Raw genomic sequence first — 21,146 nt, forward strand, 5'->3', positions numbered from 1 at the left:
CATTTATCGTAATTCAAACATTATTTATAATTAAACATTATATTGAACACTCAGGTGTTTGTGGCAGCCAAAAACGATAAATTAGACTTTTGTTCTTTGGAAAATTTGCTACAAGACTGTATTTTGATTTTTTTTTTTGATGACGTCATCAAATTTTGAATGACGTCATCAGAAATCTTGTATTTATGTGTAATTTGGGTTTTTACCTAAAAAATACATAAGGAATTTATTGCAATGTTGATCCCTGGTTTGTTTACTACCTAACTGAAATAATTGTTTGAATCAGTGACGTCAAAGGGATCAATTACGTCACTTATAACCTGATGACGTAATTTTTTAATAGTTTATTTTTGCTAAAATCTTAACATAATCTTGCCAAAAACGATTTATTACGAATGTAATGGTAGAAACAACATGTAGAAGCAAATTAAAGATGAATAATACAAACAAAAACATAATTTATGTGAAAATTGCTTCATAAGACCAAAAAAAACTTGTAAATACAGCTGACAGCCGTTTTCACGCAAAACAAGCACCAGTGCAACATAGAGATCAAATAAAGTCGCTTTTATTGGTCAGAATGACGTTAAAACCTTAATTTTTGGGCAGAATACGCACCCTCTTCTTAAAAAAACACTTTATGGTTTTCAAATCAAGTTTGGTAAAAAAATTTAAATGCTATGGCGCTTTTTTCAAACGTTATATTGGTGGATATTTGCTTCCTCTTTTAAATAAAACCAACTGTAAGAACTTTTACCAACTATAAGTCAACTTATGAACATTTTTGTGAACACCTGTTTCAAAATGCATATTTGCATTACTCGTCCCTAAGGAGTTTAGTGCATTTCACCTACTGCTCCACAGTAACCAATGGTCTCTACAAATATATTACACAACAGAATATAATATATTTTAATTATTTCTATCGCTTTTTTTTGGAATCTAGATAAATAAAAATACCAACACAATCTTACTAACCACCATTTTATACGTTGGAATTGTGGGTAAAATGCAAATATGTACCACGTGCGTCAGCAGAGAGTTTAAAATTGGTATAACACCAGGGGGAAAACAAGTAAGAAGATTTTTTTGTGGGTAGATCCAACCAGAAAACTAGTTAAATACCGACAACTAGTCTGCTTGCTTTTATTGTCAAGTTGTTTTAAACTAATTCCATCTGTAAATACACAAAAGGTAAACAAGTAGATTATAAAGACTTACACAATCTCGTCAACAAATATTTGGATTCTTCGTTGTATCATACAATATTAGGTTTTCAAGAAAATTGAATTGTGGGTAAAATGAATGTACATCACGTGTGAAAACATAGTTATTTATTGGTTTACCATTAGTGACCAAAATAATATAAGCAGATTAGGTTGGATACTTATATCTATCTGGCCACATCTGAGATAATTAAATTGTGGGTATAAACATAAATGCCTTGTGTGACATCATAGATTTATGATTTACCAATCGGTTTAGCATTAGGAGCTATATACCTGAGTCCAACTTTTTGAGGAAAATGCATTAAACGAAATTACTATTTAGAACTGAACACCCCTATTTTAAGTTGTTTCAACCTGAAATTGTAAACCGACAATTATGCAAAGTAAACAAGTAGAATAAATATACCTACACAATCTTCTCAACAAATCATTTGAAGTCTTTGTAAGCAATAAAAAATATATCAACGTATTTAAAAATTTTGAGTATTGTTTGGTCAAAGTTTTTGAACATTTTTAGCCAAACTGAGCCATTTTCCTTTAGTTATGTCCCCAATTTTGCTGTAATCTCCTGTTCGCGCCAATTCGGAGTTGCAGTAGGGGATTCCCCTTGTATTCAAGCGTTGTTTAGGCTTCGCAAAGCATTTTTAGCTTTGAAAACACATTGTAGGGGTACTAGAACAGAATTTTTGTACAAAGTAGCTCAAATGGACACTGGGACATAAAGGCTTGCATTTTCTTTGCTTTTAGTTGTTGAATTAGCTGGTATTACTCCAATTAGTGTGGTTTATATGTACAAAATAAGCAAATCTGTTTAAAATTTTCAAAAATTAATGACTATTTTGCCTGGCCACTTTTTATGATATTTGTACTAAAGTTAATGGGTAAAAAAATATATATATTTCGTTTTGAACGAGATTTGATGTTGTGTTCAGCAGGAATAGGACCTATAGGAAATTCAAGTAAGGAAACTTTACTTTCTTTCAATGAAAATCAAGCGAATCATCCTGAGGACATTTTAAACTATGTTTGATGTTTCAAAGCTTTTTTAACATGTTATTTACTTTGTTTTGTCATTGAATTTGTGTTTTCTAGAGCCTCATTGATGAATACAACAGACCACAATTTACTTTATTCACTGAAAACAATAAGTTTGTCCAGAGCACCATCATTAGGAGGTTCGAAAGTATGACACCTATGACTCTTTATAAGATGTTTACCTGTATGAACATGCTAGAAGTACATTTTATACATCAAAAGAAAGATAATTTGATACTTATTAAGTTTGCAATGCATTACTTTTGGATATTTTTGTTCATTCCTGAAATATTCTATATTGAAAAATTCATTATGATGTCATCGTTATTTTAATGACGTCATCAAAAAATTAAAAATATGAAGTTAAAGAGAATTTTATACTCTTCAAACTTTCTATAGCATGTTTTGCTCTAACTGCTATAGTTTGGCTACAAAATCCAATTAGATAAGACCTAGTCAAAAATTAAAAACTTTGAAAAAATAGGCGGCAGTTAAAGGGTTAAGGAAAAAGCAGAACTCGATTAAACAAAATTAATATCTATAACTAGTCCGCTTTGTTGTCTACATATTTTATATAAAATCCGTTATTAAGTAGGAAACAACATAAACGGTATACTTCCGGATTAAAAATACTTACACAATCTTCCCAACCAATCTTTTGGATTCTTAGCAATATTGCATAGACTATTTTCCTTTAATTCCCTGACGATACCAGTCACAAAATATTTCCTACAATTCCCAGAAAACCGCTTAAAAACTCATGAACAATAAAACCGCGGAAAAAGCTGCTCGGAAGCTGATTGGTTAAAATTTAAAAATCAAAGCAGCAATCTTAATAAAAACAGCAAAACCTAGTTCTGCGCGTGATGTATTGCGAGCGACAATCACGCATCGCACAGTTCAACGAGGTTAATAAAATACACGAAACAAAACATGCATTTAAAAAGTTTTTTTCAAAGAGTGATTGAACTTGAACCATTAGTTTAGATCTTCAGTCTAATCTAACCTAACGACGCCGAGGCGGAAGTGGCCGGTACGGGAATCAAAACCGCGACCTTAAACACTTTAAAAACACTATTAAAAGTCAATTTAATTGTATTTACACATCTCAGAGACACATATACTGCTCATCGGTACATCAATTTTCGACGCGGAAAATATAACATGTATATTTAACTCATTCCTTGACATTGGTTCTGGTTTAGTTGGTAACTCCCACCCACTGTTTGAATTATAACGATGTCGCAATTCATAGTCTGCAAAAAATTGAGAGCATATAACGATGTTTTACGGTTGCTCTCTTGTTCACCAGCCGACCATTTACTCGCGTCTTTTTACAATTACACGAAACGATCGATTCTCAACATTACGTTATGATTTCGAGGCTTGGTGCTGCTACCAATTTAAACTTGTTTCAATCGGTTTAAACAACTAAAGGGTTAGGGAACTTGTCATCCATATTTTAAAAAAATCACCCACAAAGTTACATACGTGGTAACTCGTAAGCGGGCACGAGGTGTATGATACAGAACAACTGTGTTATAACGACTGCCGTTGTCCCGCCACGCGAGGATAAATAAGTTACATACGTGATAACTTGTAAGCGGACACGAGGTGTGTGATACAGAACACCTGCGTAATAACGACTGCCGTTTATACACAACACGTCACTTACCTGGCTATCTTGCATCGCAGTCATTTTCAATTTGTATTCAACCCCGTCAGCAGTTTCCACATTCGAGCATGTTTGCACTTGTGGTTTGCTGTATTCCCCTGATTGTAAACCCGGTTGTTCTTCCATACCAAGCGAACCCATCTCGTTATTGAATTCATTGACCTCTTGGTTCATCAACTTTATCGCTTCGTTACCAACCTTCTGTACAATAATGCACACGTGTTATAACTGCGTAAAATAAAGATGGCATAGAAGTATGCACGCAATGAAGCGGAACAAACACGGAAAGCAGCCGCTTCCCTGTATTCAACACAAGTAGATTAATTACATTCATCTCATCCGGGGAACATGGGGTCTCTCCCGACCTTCGTTGGTACGCCGCCCCTTTGCAACCATAACGTTTGATCGACATAGATGCGCTAAACTCAGGCACATCAACGTCGGCCTGACACTCAACCAATTCCCCGCCCCGCCGGTCCGCCTCCATTTCCATTGAGATCCTTGTCACGTAACCAGCTTTAGCAGAGTTGTAATTTTTCTGGAAATTAATTTACTTTAATAAGCGTTTAAACAAAGTTGTGTAAAGATACGTGATGATGCGAATAAGGGTTATACGGCCGACGTCATTTATAATTGTGTTGGTTGAGGCTATTACTACATCGCACGCAGGTTATATTGTTGTAACATGTTGTGCTTCCTCAAACATATACAACAAGAAAGCCCACGACAAAAGTAGATGAAACATTAAGCTATAGATGAGATATATGAAGTATGAACTCACTTTCTGGGTGTATCCAACCAGTCTTTCTAGAGACAAATCGTCAGATTCTCTTCTTGAAATTTCCTCTAGTGTCCATTCAGCCAAGTCTTCAACAGCCGAACGTTTGTCACAAAACACAATCCCCACAAATACAATAATAATTAAAAAACACTTCATGTTCACCTACTCTGTATATAACCTGCGTTACAATATCATATCGGTTACATAGAAGTTATGATTCCAATGTAGAAAATTTGGTTGGTTCATGAACGAAACACGAAGGCAAACATTAGCGTTATGTTTGAACAACGATCGATATTTACCTTCAAGGCGGGGTTGATAGAAACACAAAACGTAGACAAACTAAGCCTTTGTTAGATTGAATATGGAACTTGCCAATGTATTTGGCTATGTGCTGTAGTATGGTTATTGTTTTGCGAAAGAGTGATTGTTTTAGAAAAACGGTTATCCTTCTGAAGTCAGTGTCATGGTCTTAATATATATTAAAATAATTTTAAACGCCAACAAAGAACTGAATCAACTTTCCAAACGAACGTAAAATCGCCGATAAATAAATTATTGAAAACATATTCTCAAAATAATTTATTGCAAAACAAGTGTAGCACAGCACGTTTAACCGTTGGCGTATGATAGAAAATATCTTGAAGAAAAACAAACACATCCCAACAAAAGTATTCTCTGGGTCCAAGCTGTGTATATATGCATGGTAAGGTTGGCAACACAGCACCTAAAGTATCTACGCCATTATGATCACAGTAAATAAACGGCTAGCACGGCCGTCATAACAGATCGGCAAAGTGCGAAACATGAAATATAATCTTCTTAATTAGTGCATGAAACAGACAAAGTACCGCGGTATGTAACTACGGTAGGCAGTACGAAGCGATGTGTCCTTATTTATCTAAGAAACAAAAACATGATTTGGCAAAGTATGGAATGTAACACTAGTTGTTCACAGTGGTGTAGCGGTGAAAGAAGCAGCCAGTCGTAGTTGGGGGGGTGCGGGCCGGTCGTTGTGACGTAACAATTCATCGGGTGATATCTTCGAATCTATGAAGAATGTGTTTAGGTTTTGTTTTATTGTGTGGAAGTTAATGTAAAATACCTTCGTCAGTTGAAAGGAATGAATCTGGTGACGAATTGGACGAGATGGAAGTTGTACCATTAGGTAGCGTGATCACACTAACACTTATTCTACGTCGTGGGGGGTTGTTGTGTTCTGGTGGCAAGCCACGATTGCCATGTGTCACTTGGTGGCAGTATGGAGGGTTGGTTGGGTAAATGAATGGGGAGTGGTTAGTGACGTCAAAGTTGAAACGAGGTTTAGAGTAAAGTTGATTGTGGAAGATGTCTTTGTATTGACGTGTGGCAGCAGGTAGGATATTGTTCGAGTATTTACGATCCATCTCGTTTGTATGTTGAACTGTATCTGTATATTTAGCTGTCGGTGTCAAACATGTCAACTTGGTTGGTTTATCATGTGGTTTGGGCTGAATATAAATACTGGGTGAGATTGGTATTTTATGAATAATAAAATACTTACTGATTTCATTGATGATAATATTTCTTGTAGTGGACGTGGTTTAGATGATTGTTGTGCGTTGTTGGTTTGAATATCATCACTGCAGGCGAGCATGGACGATGACAATGGTCCGTCTACAACATTTAAACACAAGGAACCACATCAGGATAAATTTAAAATATAAAGTTTTTTACATTAATACAAACATTGTTTTAAAAGATGTTTGTTACCTTATGCAGAATATTGATAGTTTTTTCCGTTGTCTTTGTTTTATGTTTAATATTAATGGTAGCTCTTTGTATAATATAACTTACGTTGCATATGATTGCGCAACACCAGTGTTTTTTTTATTCCAAACCCCTTGACCACCAACACAAGCGACAAAGCTCGCAACATTCCCTCACACGTTCGAAAACCGTGTTGTTCAACGTCTAATGGTTCTCCATATCGAGATTTATAACACTGGTTGAATTCACTGAGATAAGTTATATTGGGGTTAAAGCTACAACGCTTGTAGTAAATTCAATTAACTAAGTTTAAAAGAAATCTTCTGATATTTATTTTGATTTCAATGGCATCTGTTATACAGCTAGACATCATGGTTTGCCAGTGTTTTACGACCACAATAATGGTAGCGTTGGACCTTGAACCCGCTTCCTCTGGGCTACAGGCGTGCATACTAATCACTAATATTCAGATTTGTTGATTTTATTAAAAAAATATTTTGCTATGATTTACCCCAATGTCATGGTTCCTCCTTGAAGAAGTAATATCGAACGAATTCTTTTTGCTCGTTGATAAATTGATTTTAAACTTATCATGGTTTCACCATCGTGGTTTCCAAACTTTGAAGGTAACAATAAGATTCAACATAAAGTACCGAAAAATAAAATGCTTCTATTTACAAAGGTTTCTATTTACACCAACAAAATACACACGTTGCTTAAGATTTAAGTGACACAAATAATATATGATACCAAATTTGAAATCTACCTTGGCTATTCCAGATAAAGATTTCTTCACAACATCGGTCAACGATAAGAATCCATATTCACTCGGGGAAATGCTTTCATTGTATCTAAGATTTGTTTGAAGGAATTAAAACTAACTGCTGGTTTGAACAAACATTCAACGAAATGAAAAATATCCAAACCATAAATTAATGTTGAAACATCCACACAAGACATCAGTATACCAACCTGCTTGTGTATGCTTGTTTCAATCCATTCATGTCAATATAATCTTTATTCATATCAAGTAACAGCACAAGAAGTTGAGCGGACAGGAGTCGGATGGGTTTGCGTTCCGATTGTTTCACAATCAACTCATTGTTTAAACTCTTGGTTAACTATGATACAAGGCTTACTATGGTGAACATAGATGTCCAAACATGTATTATACAATAACTTTTGATGATAGACATCTCTCACCTTTACAGCATGTGAAAGTAACATAATGAGACTTTGTATATCTTCACAATCATAGTAGCGCGGTACGAGGGGAAACCCATATTTGTGCGAATACATTGATTGGATTCGGTTTAGGGGAATCCCGTCCCCCTCAGCCTCCCCCACTTGTTGTCGTAGCAACCCGACGATCTGCGACGTCAGGACCTTCAGTTGTTCCTCGTTTGTCAGTTGAAGATATTTCTCTGGTGCGTCTTCTACAACCTGCATTATAAGGGTGAACATGGAAACATGAAATCGAATAATATTAATTTCATTTTAGTTTATCATTGGGAATGCTTGGCTCATATAAGCTTGCAATTTTACAACCAGAAATCAGAAATAGAAAAATAATAAAAAATGAAGAAAAACAGTTCTAATCATGCAACAACAAAGCTAAACTTAATGTCCTGGGTACGAACCTGTACAACATGGGGCAAAGATTCAAACAAATCAAGCAGTTTGTTGAAACCATAGTTTGAAAGTTTACATTGTCGTCCAAACTGTCGATGGTACGCTGGAACAAACTCAGTAAAAGACATCCTACATCGATGTCGCAATCGAAGTATTTCAACTAATTCCCTCGAAAATAAGTTTGTTCGTTGAATTTCTTCCGATGTCCGTTCTGTGGATGAGATGTTTTACCCAACATCCTGTGTTGCCACAAAACTTATAACTTGTGCACCCCAAAGTTAATGTTTCTTAATCGTTTTACAACAAACCAACTAGTGGAAAGTTATGAATAAACTCATGCGTTGCAATCATACCTACTTCTTGCGTTGTTTATCTTCAAGTTTAACAAAACCTAAATATTTAAAAAGTAATTCCACATACCTCTAGTAGGAAGTGACATCACAATGTTGTCTCCCTCGCCAGAAACCCCAATATTTCCGTCTGGAATATCATCGAGTATATCAGATAATACACTGACACCATAATCACGTAAGTTCCATACTCGATCAAATGTTCTGCGGGAAAGTTTATATTTTACTACAATATGACAACACTAATGGCAGATAATAGGTTTACAAATTAAACATTATATGTTTGGGTGAAACAGATTGGCCGTCTGCTTCCAAGTCTTGCATGCTGCAACCATAGCTTTGTTTGCATTGGTGTTGCATTAATATCATTTAAACCAATGATGACAGACCTGAAATACATATCGGGCAGTTGTGCGACTAGAATTGCTTTATCGGGCGAAGCTTTTAGTAGTTTGATAATTTCTTGGGTGAAACGTTTGACTTGCGCTCTGTGTGTGAGTGTGAGTAGCTGATTGTTTGAAGGTCCCATGATCTGCGGAGTTAAATGGGAGTTGTGGTATTTATGATCCAAACACATTTAAAATATCTATAGGATGTTTATATAAGATGTCTATGAAAGTAGAAGATGAAAGGAAACTACATGAAGTCGTGTGAAAACATGAAAGTTATTTTCATTGGTGGAACAACATGTTGTTGTAACCTATGGCTTTGATCTAAATCACCAGTGTGTTGGTAAAAGGTGGGGTGATATAATCGAGGAATAAAACAAGTTTCACACAAATGTTGGTTCATCATATTGCTATCCCTGTATTAGAGTGAAGATGTTTAGACATGCAGTGGTCGTTGTTTTCATCCTTGTTATTAATATTGTTGGCGGACAAAAGAAACATCTTAACAAGGTAAAACTAAACATAAATATTACTAAAATGTTTTAACTTTGTGTTCTAATAGTTCTGTCCGTTTACATTGGAGCAATGCAATGATGAACCTTACAACAAACTAAAGTCGTGCAAACTAGCTTTGAACAAGCCTGACAAACTGAAGGAAATATCCGACAAATATTTATGTTCGACGCGCGACAAGTTGAATCAAATTCCAGGTAAAATAACGTAATGTTTGGGTGGATGAGGATTATCGCTGATTTATAAACAATATATCCATAAAAGTATAAATTACTTTTAAAATAATTTAGAAACAATTACAAAACGTTCGATTGAACGGAGCAACAACCGAACAAGGAGATCAGCTTTGTGCAACATTTGTACCAGAAGTTCCAACCAACAGATTATATACGGAGCATTAGACGCTCAGTTTGGGACAAATGCCTTTCTTGAGCTGGTTCACAACCCAGGTGGGCGTGGCATATTAAATGAGGCGTGGCAGGAAAGTTAGTTTTTATTCATCTATTGCCAGCTAATTTAATGTTTCATATTTGTTTGTACGCCTGATAACAATCCACTCTGAACTAATAAGTGGAAAAAAATATTGTTAAGTATTCGCCAGCGAATGTTTCATGTTGTTCGCTTGAACTTTCAGCTGATAACTTGTACCAGACGTTGACCATTCAAAGTTGTGACACTACATTAGAAGCAAGTGCAGGGGGCCGTGTACACACTTGCACAAAACAAATGCTTGAATTCACTGCAGCTGTATGGGTGGGGGGGTACGAGGCGGTTGTTCAGTTGGTCAAATATCCAACATCGTGTGCGTTTCAATATAAATGTGTATAACATGTAACTTGTGTGTTGTGCATAACATGTAACTTGTGTGTTGTGTATAACATGTAACTTGTGTGTTGTGTATAACATGTAACTTGTGTGTTGTGTATAACATGTAACTTGTGTGTTGTGTATAACATGTAACTTGTGTGTTGTGCATAACATGTAACTTGTGTGTTGTGTATAACATGTAACTTGTGTGTTGTGTATAACATGTAACTTGTGTGTTGTGTATAACATGTAACTTGTGTGTTGTGTATAACATGTAACTTGTGTGTTGTGTAAGACATGTAACTTGTGTGTTGTGTATAACATGTAACTTGTGTGCTGTGTATATATTTTCATGACTTTAATTGTTGTGCTTGTAACATTGCTCCTGGGTTACATATAATACAACAAACTGCCACAAACATATTGTTATTTCAATATTACAGAGTGTAAAGTTAGATATCATGTGTGTGCTAGGAATGAAGTTAAATAATTCACTTGTTTATAAAGTTAAGATCTTGTGTTAAACCTCACCCATTAAAAAGGGATGTTTATAAAAAAAGAGTAAAATTATTTGCAATAACTAAAAGCAATAAATATGATCTGACCTGCACAACATGAGGAATAGATAGCAGCATATCCGATATATTGGTGAACCCGTTCATGCGCAGAGCGTGACCATAATGTCGCTGGTACGCCAACATTATATCATGACAAGGTAAACAAGAGTAGGAGAATGTCTGTTAAAACAACACATTATATAATGTTGAGGTAATGGGTGCGACCTCACCTTTAATAAATCGACCATCTCACGCGCAAAGTTCACAAGATTTGAAGATTTTGAACGACTTGAGGTAGAAGTTTCACTGGCAGTGTCTGAACCTGAGCGATAATAATATTCAACTACTTCTTATCGTTTAAATATAAATAGCAAGTATTAGGAATAAATATAGAAAGTCTCATAGACTCAGACCAAAGTTGCTGCAAAGATATTTCCAAAAGTAAAATTATGTTGTAAAGGTGAGTCGTACAACATATTTTAGTCGGGTAAATTTTTTAGCTAAACTTATAAAACGTAACTAAGCTCGACAGCTCGTGATTCAAACTACCTCCCGCACCCACATTACCATTATCACTATGTGGTTGAGACCAAACCACAGTCTTTGCATCGCCTTCCATGATTTGTACACCAGGTACGTAAGATATTTGGTGCTCAAGGAAGACACCGGAACCATCCTTCATACAAAAACAGCATTAAGCAAACCGCGTGGGGTTAATTACACAAAATTACCTGGGGGTATGGGAAGCTACCAAACTCTGCTAAGTAACATTGCTCAAAACTATAAAGAAATAAAGTTAATTTAGATTGTGATAAAACATAAATATGTCAGACTTTGGTGTAAAAATAGCTAATAAATATTTGAATGGATATCTGTTGTATATAGGTGAGGTTCCCTACATACGTGTCTAGGGTAATATTGCGACACCTCACCCATATATTAAACACCTAACCCATATATTAAACACCTTACCCATATATTAAACACCTCACCCATATATTAAACACCTCACCCATATATTAAACACTTCACCCATCGATAAAACAGCTCACCCATCGATTAAACACCTCACCCACATATTAAACACTTCACCCATTGATTAAACACCTCACCCATATATTAAACACCTAACCCATATATTAAACACCTCACCCATAAACAACCAACCTATTCAAGAAGATAGAACCATCGTGAGAATGAAGTAAAGCATGAAGTTTGGCACAAAATTCTCGCAAACCAATTTCTAATTTAATAGGATGTCTCATTTGTGTTCTGCCAACATTCATAAAGATTTATTATATGGATAATGATTATAAATGATGGATTAATGTGACAAACATTAAACAACTGCCATATAAACATGCAAGGCAACATTAGTTTTACCTGTCGGGTCGGAAATGTTCCTTACACACTGAGAACATTGGATTGCCATCATTTCTATGAAACAACTTGTTAGTTTTGGTTTCAAACACAGGATGTGACGTTACACACTTAAAGACTGCTTATATATATAGATGCCTACTATTAATATATCCATGCAAAATATTAGGTTTCTTACTTGACCATGTAGATATATGGAACGTCGTTTATTTCTCGCAAAATCACTAAATCTTTCAAGCCTTTCAACTGACCAAGCTTCAATGTCTTGTGGTAACTAAAACAATATAATTTAAATAAATTTTATGCTCAATGTTTTTTCACAACCCACCTTTGAGCGTACAACGACATCAGTTCGTTGTATTTGATCCCATTCGAAGCAAATTCTTTCATCAACGGCATTAACTCTTTCCTGAATAAACATCATCAGTAGAAACAATTAACTCGCATAAAAGTTGTTTCAAACTAAGTGAATGATTGAGTATTTAGTGTAAAAACTAGCAAATCATTATACCAAGCATACATAGCTTATTTAATTTTGAGTAAAGCTGCCAATACAGGTTACCCCATCACCCCGACACACAGGTTACCCCATCACCCCGACACACAGGTTACCCCATCACCCTTACACACGGGTTACCCCATCACCCTGACACACGGGTTACCCCATCACCCCGACACACGGGTTACCACATCACCCCGACACACGGGTTACCCCATCACCCACTTCAGCAAAGTTTGTTCATCCTCCAGCCGTTGGGAGATAGTGACCAAGATCCTCTTCCCGCCCAACTTTCTACGATGGAGACTTTGTAAGATTGTTGAAGCGGATTCAACATTGGGGACAACAACGTCGCACATCACAGTGAATCGATTGTGTGGTCGGATCTGTAGCTTCCACACCTTGGATTATAAACAAAAATATAAAATTAATACATGTATGTTTATTCTAATTTGATGCAAGACACAATTTATGTTCGTCAAATAAAATACCTTAAGGTAAAAAACAAAACATTGCAGACCTGTGCGTGTTGTGTGATTAAGCTCAATATAGTTTCTTGAATAAGTTTCACACCAAGCTGTGCGTCGATGTTGCTTATCGTCAGTTGGACCCCAGTGTCTGTAGGTAAACATGGAAATATTATAAACTTTTGCCCACAGTTGTCCAATATAACGATGTCCTACCTTGATTGTTATGTTGAGGACTTGATGGTTTGCAACGTGATGCGTAAGATCTTTAAGAAAAAGAAGTAAAAATATAACATTAATTAAATTTATAGAAATATCACGTACCTCTGAATTTGATGTCCCATGTTCCTGGGCGCCTAAAATATGAGAGAAAATAAGAAATATACTTTTACACAAAGTTTACACAAAAGATAACACACCTGTTGGCTTGGTTTTCGTCTTGGTGTAAAATGCTTTGATAAAGCTGATAAATCACTTGTTTTACGCTGAACTGATATTTTACATCCGTGCACCATTTCACCATTCAACCTCTTCAATGATCTGTTAATATATCAAGGTCCGAATGTTTCACTTAATATTTAAATTGATGGTGGTATAAATAAAATAGGACACGGCATAAAATATCATCGGAACAAATTTTACAAAGACTGTGACCGATTAATTCCACCATAACATGAAGTATAAACAACTAAACACACACCTCCACAGTATAAACAACTAAACACACACCTCCGCAGTATAAACAACTAAACACACACCTCCGCAGTATAAACAACTAAACACACACCTCCGCAGTATAAACAACTAAACACACACCTCCACAGTATAAACAACTAAACACACACCTCCGCAGTATAAACAACTAAACACACACCTCCACAGTATAAATAACTAAACACACACCTCCACAGTATAAATAACTAAACACACACCTCCGCAGTATAAACAACTAAACACACATCTCCGCAGTATAAACAACTAAACACACATCTCCGCAGTATAAACAACTAAACACACACCTCCGCAGTATAAACAACTAAACACACACCTCTGCAGTATAAACAACTAAACACACACCTCCACAGTATAAACAACTAAACACACACCTCCGCAGTATAAACAACTAAACACACACCTCCGCAGTATAAACAACTAAACACACACTCCGCAGTATAAACAACTAAACACACACCTCCGCAGCATAAACAACTAAACACACACCTCCGCAGTATAAACAACTAAACACACACCTCCGCAGTATAAACAACTAAACACACACCTCCGCAGTATAAACAACTAAACACACACCTCCACAGTATAAACAACTAAACACACACCTCCACAGTATAAACAACTAAACACACACCTCCGCAGTATAAACAACTTAACACACACCTCCGCAGTATAAACAACTAAACACACACCTCCACAGTATAAACAACTAAACACACACCTCCGCAGTATAAACAACTTAACACACACCTCCGCAGTATAAACAACTAAACACAGACCTCCACAGTATAAACAACTAAACACACACCTCCACAGTATAAACAACTAAACACACACCTCCACAGTATAAACACACACCTCCACAGTATAAACAACTAAACACACACCTCCACAGTATAAACAACTAAACACACACCTCCACAGTATAAACAACTAAACACACACCTCCGCAGTATAAACAACTAAACACACACCTCCGCAGTATAAACAACTAAACACACACCTCCACAGTATAAACAACTAAACACACACCTCCACAGTATAAACAACTAAACACACACCTCCGCAGTATAAACAACTAAACACACACCTCCTCAGTATAAACAACTAAACACACACCTCCACAGTATAAACAACTAAACACACACCTCCACAGTATAAACAACTAAACACACACCTCTGCAGTATAAACAACTAAACACACACCTCCACAGTATAAACAACTAAACACACACGTCCACTGTATAAACAACTAAACACACACCTCTGCAGTATAAACAACTAAACACACACCTCCACAGTATAAACAACTAAACACACACCTCTGCAGTATAAACAACTAAACACACACCTCCACAGTATAAACAACTAAACACACACCTCCACAGTATAAACAACTAAACACACACCTCCGCAGTATAAACAACTAAACACACACCTCTGCAGTATAAACAACTAAACACACACCTCTGCAGTATAAACAACTAAACACACACCTCCACAGTATAAACAACTAAACACACACCTCTGCAGTATAAACAACTAAACACACACCTCTGCAGTATAAACAACTAAACACACACCTCCACAGTATAAACAACTAAACACACACCTCCGCAGTATAAACAACTAAACACACACCTCCACAGTATAAACAACTAAACACACACCTCCGCAGTATAAACAACTAAACACACACCTCCGAAGTATAAACAACTAAACACACACCTCCACAGTATAAACAACTAAACACACACCTCTGCAGTATAAACAACTAAACACACACCTCCACAGTATAAACAACTAAACACACACCTCTGCAGTATAAACAACTAAACACACACCTCTGCAGTATAAACAACTAAACACACACCTCCACAGTATAAACAACTAAACACACACTCCGCAGTATAAACAACTAAACACACACCTCCGCAGCATAAACAACTAAACACACACCTCTGCAGTATAAACAACTAAACACACACCTCCACAGTATAAACAACTAAACACACACTCCGCAGTATAAACAACTAAACACACACCTCCGCAGCATAAACAACTAAACACACACCTCCGCAGTATAAACAACTAAACACACACCTCCGCAGTATAAACAACTAAACACACACCTCCGCAGTATAAACAACTAAACACACACCTCCGCAGTATAAACAACTAAACACACACCTCCACAGTATAAACAACTAAACACACACCTCCACAGTATAAACAACTAAACACACACCTCCGCAGTATAAACAACTTAACACACACCTCCGCAGTATAAACAACTAAACACACACCTCCACAGTATAAACAACTAAACACACACCTCCGCAGTATAAACAACTTAACACACACCTCCGCAGTATAAACAACTAAACACAGACCTCCACAGTATAAACAACTAAACACACACCTCCACAGTATAAACAACTAAACACACACCTCCACAGTATAAACAACTAAACACACACCTCCACAGTATAAACAACTAAACACACACCTCCACAGTATAAACAACTAAACACACACCTCCACAGTATAAACAACTAAACACACACCTCCGCAGTATAAACAACTAAACACACACCTCTGCAGTATAAACAACTAAACACACACCTCCGCAGTATAAACAACTAAACACACACCTCAACAGTATAAACAACTAAACACACACCTCCACAGTATAAACAACTAAACACACACCTCAACAGTATAAACAACTAAACACACACCTCGGCAGTATAAACAACTAAACACACACCTCTGCAGTATAAACAACTAAACACACACCTCCACAGTATAAACAACTAACACACACCTCAGGAGTAGGTAACACACACCTCCACAGTATAAACACACACCTCCACAGTATAAACAACTAAACACACACCTCCGCAGTATAAACAACTAAACACACACCTCTGCACTAAACACACACCTCCACAGTATAAATAACTAAACACACACCTCCACAGTATAAACAACTAAACACACACCTCCACAGTATAAACAACTAAACACACACCTCCACAGTATAAACAACTAAACACACACCTCTGCAGTATAAACAACTAAACACACACCTCTGCAGTATAAACAACTAAACACACACCTCCGCAGTATAAACAACTAAACACACACCTCCGCAGTATAAACAACTAAACACACACCTCCACAGTATAAACAACTAAACACACACCTCTGCAGTATAAACAACTAAACACACACCTCCACAGTATAAACAACTAAACACACACCTCCACAGTATAAATAACTAAACACACACCTCCACAGTATAAACAACTAAACACACACCTCCGCAGTATAAACAACTAAACACACACCTCCACAGAATAAACAACTAAACACACACCTCCGCAGTATAAACAACTAAACACACACCTCTGCAGTATAAACAACTAAACACACACCTCTGCAGTATAAACAACTAAACACACACCTCCGCAGTATAAACAACTAAACACACACCTCTGCAGTATAAACAACTAAACACACACGTCCACAGTATAAACAACTAAACACACACCTCCACAGTATAAACAACTAAACACACACCTCCGCAGTATAAACAACTTAACACACACCTCCGCAGTATAAACAACTAAACACACACCTCCGCAGTATAAACAACTAAACACACACCTCTGCAGTATAAACAACTAAACACACACCTCCACAGTATAAACAACTAAACACACACGTCCACAGTATAAACAACTAAACACACACCTCCGCAGTATAAACAACTAAACACACACCTCTGCAGTATAAACAACCAAACACACACCTCCACAGTATAAACAACTAAACACATACCTCCGCAGCAGATCTTCATTACTAAACTTAATGACAGCAGTTGGAGGATTCACATGCAAAACTTTTCCTCCACAATTTTCCGATATTTGTTTCAATTTTCCGCGAATCAACCCGAGGTCTATTGTTGTTGGGAGGTTCGTTACGACAAGTTGTAACTCGATGGTTGGGTCCTATAAAAAGTGTTGCACATAATGTTCTGCTGTTTTGCAAACCACTAATTGCCTCTTCAGTATTCTATACATTAGCATGATGTAAAAATATAAACCGTAAAGATTTACTTTTGATATTAATTTATTAAAATATTTTATGTTTCTAAAAAAATGTAAAATACAATAACCCATATAATGTAACTTTTGTATAAAATCCCAGAAATGTTTTTATGTAACGATTGTTACCAAGAAGCCTAGTGGTTGGTGAGCAACAGTAAGCAATTGTACCTTTGTTGCACAAACAAGCGGCAAGTCAGCCACAAAATCTTCATAAAGAACCGAAGTATTTGCAGCTTCAACCAAAGCCTTGGATGAATTGACGGGGTGCATAAGGACAACAAAGTATTTGTGTCTGTGGCGTAAGTCGCTAACCTCAGATGTGAAGTTACAATCGCCTGCGTTCAACATATTGTTGCATGAGAATGCTCTTAAATTAAAAATGTGAACAGATAAGTAATTGTACAACAGTTATTACCACATAATATTGCAACGTACACCACTATATTGCAACGTACACCACTATATTGCAACGTACACCACTATATTGCAACATACACCACTATATTGCAACATACACCACTATATTGCAACGTACACGTACACCACTATATTGCAACGTACACGTACACCACTATATTGCAACGTACACCACTATATTGCAACATACACCACTATATTGCAACGTACACGTACACCACTATATTGCAACGTACACCACTATATTGCAACGTACACGTACACCACTATATTGCAACGTACACCACTATATTGCAACGTACACCACTGTATTGCAACGTACACCACTATATTGCAACGTACACGTACACCACTATATTGCAACGTACACGTACACCACTATATTGCAACGTACACGTACACCACTATATTGCAACGTACACCACTATATTGCAACATACACCACTATATTGCAACGTACACGTACACCACTATATTGCAACGTACACCACTATATTGCAACGTACACGTACACCACTATATTGCAACGTACACCACTATATTGCAACGTACACCACTATATTGCAACGTACACGTACACCACTATATTGCAACGTACACCACTATATTGCAACGTACACCACTATATTGCAACATACACCACTATATTGCAACGTACACCACTATATTGCAACGTACACCACTATATTGCAACATACACCACTATATTGCAACGTACACCACTATATTGCAACGTACACCACTATATTGTAACAAACACCACTATATTGCAACGTACACCACTATATTGCAACGTACACCACTATATTGCAACGTACACCACTATATTGCAACGTACACCACTATATTGCAACGTACACCACTATATTGCAACATACACCACTATATTGCAACGTACACCACTATATTGCAACGTACACCACTATATTGCAACGTACACCACTGTATTGCAACGTACACCACTATATTGCAACGTACACCACTATATTGCAACGTACACCACTATATTGCAACGTACACCACTATATTGAATAGCTTACCTGTTATAAGCACAACAGTTGCAGGTGCTGTGTGTGTCTGTGCATATCGGCGAATACTCTGTCGCAATTTATCGTCAGCTGCGTTCTTAGCAACAGCATTAACGTGAATCACATTCACCTAAAGTTACCATGCGTCATATTGTTTGTATTTTAATCAAACAAATGATTACCTGAGCATTGTTTAAATCTTGTATGACGTGCCGACTTTCTTTGTTGATGTCACAAACAGCCATGAACTCTGCTTCAGCGTGATCTGATAACATTGTTGCAAGATGCAGACATCAATACACGATAAGAAGTGAATGCAATGACAAGGTTAGTTTACGCTAAATGAACACAAACCGTTGAAAAATTGTCGACGGATCTTTTGCACGATCGCCATCGCGGATTTGCCGGAAGGTACTTGGCAGTTTTCGATATCCCAGAAAACACCGATAGGAAAAATCTTTTTTGGTGAATCCTTGTTGAATAGCACGGCTGATACATCTCTATTATCGGTGGATGTAAGCTGTGGTAGAATACTGCATGTACAAGTTTGCTGCTGATGAAACAACAAACCAAACCTTTTGCAGCAAACACTCGTGCGAAGGAACTCGTGACAGTGAAAAGTGAAGCAAACACGACAGAAGTGACAAACAAACTTCGTGAGGAAAAAACTCTTTGATTTCGCGTTGAAATTCATCAAGTGATTCACAACGCTTTGTTAAATCAAACATTTGTTTAACAAAAGTTTCACTTTTATTCTCAATAGGTTGGGTTAGAGATATTGGGCTACTAATGCCAGAGTCGGCTCGTGAAACATCAACTTGGGATTTTTTGTTTCGTTCTAACATGTTTATTATTAACTGTTCAGGTTGTAGTTTGGGGGTGATGGTGAAGTCCTCAGGGGTCAACAAATGTTCGCTTACGGGTGCCGTGTGGGTGGGAGTGTCCAACGGGGCATAACTGATAATACTCGGATCTTGGTCGCCCACTGGTGGTGACATCAACCATTGTGGAACGTTGGAGTTTCGTGGATGAATGAATTCGGGGGTGGCGGCTGCAACGGCCCCTGGGATTCAATGTGGGGTTTTAGACGGGTGGGTTTATACACGAGTAGGTTTATACACGGGTGGGTTTATACACGGGTGGGTTTATACACGGGTGTTTTAACTTTCCATATAATAAAGATGGTTTAGGTTTTTAAACCGAAACTTTAAGGTCAAAATCGTATCATACATACGAGGGGGTTTGTATTGAAACTGACTTGTCAATTCGTGTTTATGCATCATTGATACAATTGTATCAAACAACAATGAATACAGAGTGTAATCTATGAATTGAAATCATGTTTACCAAACTCTGTAAAAGCTCCAGCAACATTGGTTGGGGTAAGAACAGCGTCGTGAACAGATTCAACAGTTTGCCAATGAACGGATCCTTGCATTCCCTATCATGTTTAAACTCATTTATTATTGCATGTGATATGGTGCAAATAATTTGCGAGCAGCGACAAATTAAAAAATAACATGGAAACATTCAAATAAATTATAATCAGTTTATATTTGACTTTTCATTTACCAAGAACTTCAAGATAGTTATAATTATAGAAACACTTACTGTTGGAGAAAAGGTGAAAGTGTGTGGTGTACAGTTGGGTAGGGGATATGCGAACTGTGGGGGTGGTTCGTATACAGCTGCCGGGCTTGGTGGTTGGCTTGTATACGGATATATACATAACGATGGTTGTAGAAGGTATGGGTCATAAAAGTTGGTGTTTGAAGTTTCACTCATCATGAA

The 21,146-nt window shown here is 36.8% G+C and overlaps 3 protein-coding genes across 7 annotated transcripts; 1 reads left to right on the forward strand and 2 right to left on the reverse strand.

Moving 5' to 3' along the window:
• Positions 1–3,341: 3,341 nt before the first annotated feature.
• LOC149737309 (uncharacterized) lies at positions 3,342–4,930 on the reverse strand. 2 transcript variants are annotated; one of them, XM_089873934.1, is made up of 4 exons: positions 4,721–4,930; positions 4,268–4,477; positions 3,940–4,137; positions 3,342–3,520 (listed from the first exon to the last, which is right to left on the reverse strand). In XM_089873934.1, the coding sequence occupies exons 1-4, from the start codon at positions 4,874–4,876 to the stop codon at positions 3,437–3,439; spliced, it is 648 nt and encodes a 215-aa protein (XP_089730060.1). In that variant the 5' UTR covers positions 4,877–4,930; the 3' UTR covers positions 3,342–3,436. The 2 variants fall into 2 exon arrangements, with proteins under 2 accessions (XP_089730060.1, XP_089730059.1); XM_089873933.1 differs by having other exon boundaries at positions 3,940–4,140; positions 4,721–4,924.
• A 357-nt stretch (positions 4,931–5,287) lies between these two features.
• LOC149737310 (meiosis regulator and mRNA stability factor 1-like) lies at positions 5,288–21,143 on the reverse strand. 4 transcript variants are annotated; one of them, XM_089873906.1, is made up of 32 exons: positions 20,967–21,143; positions 20,703–20,796; positions 20,276–20,418; positions 19,710–19,875; positions 19,538–19,620; positions 19,368–19,485; positions 18,079–18,245; positions 17,642–17,811; positions 13,483–13,603; positions 13,388–13,419; positions 13,280–13,329; positions 13,117–13,214; positions 12,822–12,997; positions 12,426–12,506; positions 12,276–12,371; positions 12,101–12,154; positions 11,870–11,989; positions 11,449–11,497; positions 11,285–11,393; positions 10,948–11,039; positions 10,766–10,897; positions 8,841–8,983; positions 8,522–8,655; positions 8,110–8,312; positions 7,673–7,912; positions 7,442–7,590; positions 7,236–7,320; positions 6,981–7,087; positions 6,557–6,717; positions 6,264–6,376; positions 5,826–6,210; positions 5,288–5,770 (listed from the first exon to the last, which is right to left on the reverse strand). In XM_089873906.1, exons 1-32 carry the CDS (start codon positions 21,141–21,143, stop codon positions 5,673–5,675), a joined length of 4,146 nt encoding a protein of 1,381 aa, XP_089730032.1. In that variant the 3' UTR covers positions 5,288–5,672. The 4 variants fall into 4 exon arrangements, 3 of the variants coding, with proteins under 3 accessions (XP_089730032.1, XP_089730031.1, XP_089730030.1); XM_089873905.1 differs by having other exon boundaries at positions 11,885–11,989; positions 19,931–20,418; XM_089873904.1 differs by having other exon boundaries at positions 19,931–20,418.
• On the forward strand, positions 9,066–10,588 carry LOC149737311 (uncharacterized). The gene is made up of 4 exons (XM_089873935.1): positions 9,066–9,350; positions 9,403–9,550; positions 9,644–9,802; positions 9,988–10,588. The coding sequence occupies exons 1-4, from the start codon at positions 9,273–9,275 to the stop codon at positions 10,179–10,181; spliced, it is 579 nt and encodes a 192-aa protein (XP_089730061.1). The 5' UTR covers positions 9,066–9,272; the 3' UTR covers positions 10,182–10,588.
• Positions 21,144–21,146: the final 3 nt, after the last annotated feature.

This window comes from Ciona robusta, chromosome 3 (genome assembly GCF_009617815.1).
Source record: "Ciona robusta chromosome 3, ASM961781v2".
Taxonomy (NCBI): domain Eukaryota; kingdom Metazoa; phylum Chordata; class Ascidiacea; order Phlebobranchia; family Cionidae; genus Ciona; species Ciona robusta.

Bases quoted from the DNA above. Each gene is read 5' to 3' on its own strand.
- LOC149737309 (XM_089873933.1), bottom strand. From the start codon at position 4,876: ATGAAGTGTTTTTTAATTATTATTGTATTTGTGGGGATTGTGTTTTGT. The intron at 4,478-4,720 runs GTGAGTTCATAC...ATTAATTTCCAG, and splicing joins TGGTTGGATACACCCAGAAA to AAAAATTACAACTCTGCTAA. The intron at 4,141-4,267 runs GTAATTAATCTA...ATTATTGTACAG, and splicing joins GTTCCCCGGATGAGATGAAT to AAGGTTGGTAACGAAGCGAT.
- LOC149737311 (XM_089873935.1), top strand. From the start codon at position 9,273: ATGTTTAGACATGCAGTGGTCGTTGTTTTCATCCTTGTTATTAATATT. The intron at 9,351-9,402 runs GTAAAACTAAAC...GTGTTCTAATAG, and splicing joins AAAAGAAACATCTTAACAAG to TTCTGTCCGTTTACATTGGA. The intron at 9,551-9,643 runs GTAAAATAACGT...AAAATAATTTAG, and splicing joins CAAGTTGAATCAAATTCCAG to AAACAATTACAAAACGTTCG.
- LOC149737310 (XM_089873904.1), bottom strand. From the start codon at position 21,143: ATGATGAGTGAAACTTCAAACACCAACTTTTATGACCCATACCTTCTA. The intron at 11,498-11,869 runs GTGAGGTGTTTA...ATTTCTTTATAG, and splicing joins AATAGGTTGGTTGTTTATGG to TTTTGAGCAATGTTACTTAG. The intron at 11,394-11,448 runs GTAATTTTGTGT...TTTTGTATGAAG, and splicing joins GTAGCTTCCCATACCCCCAG to GATGGTTCCGGTGTCTTCCT.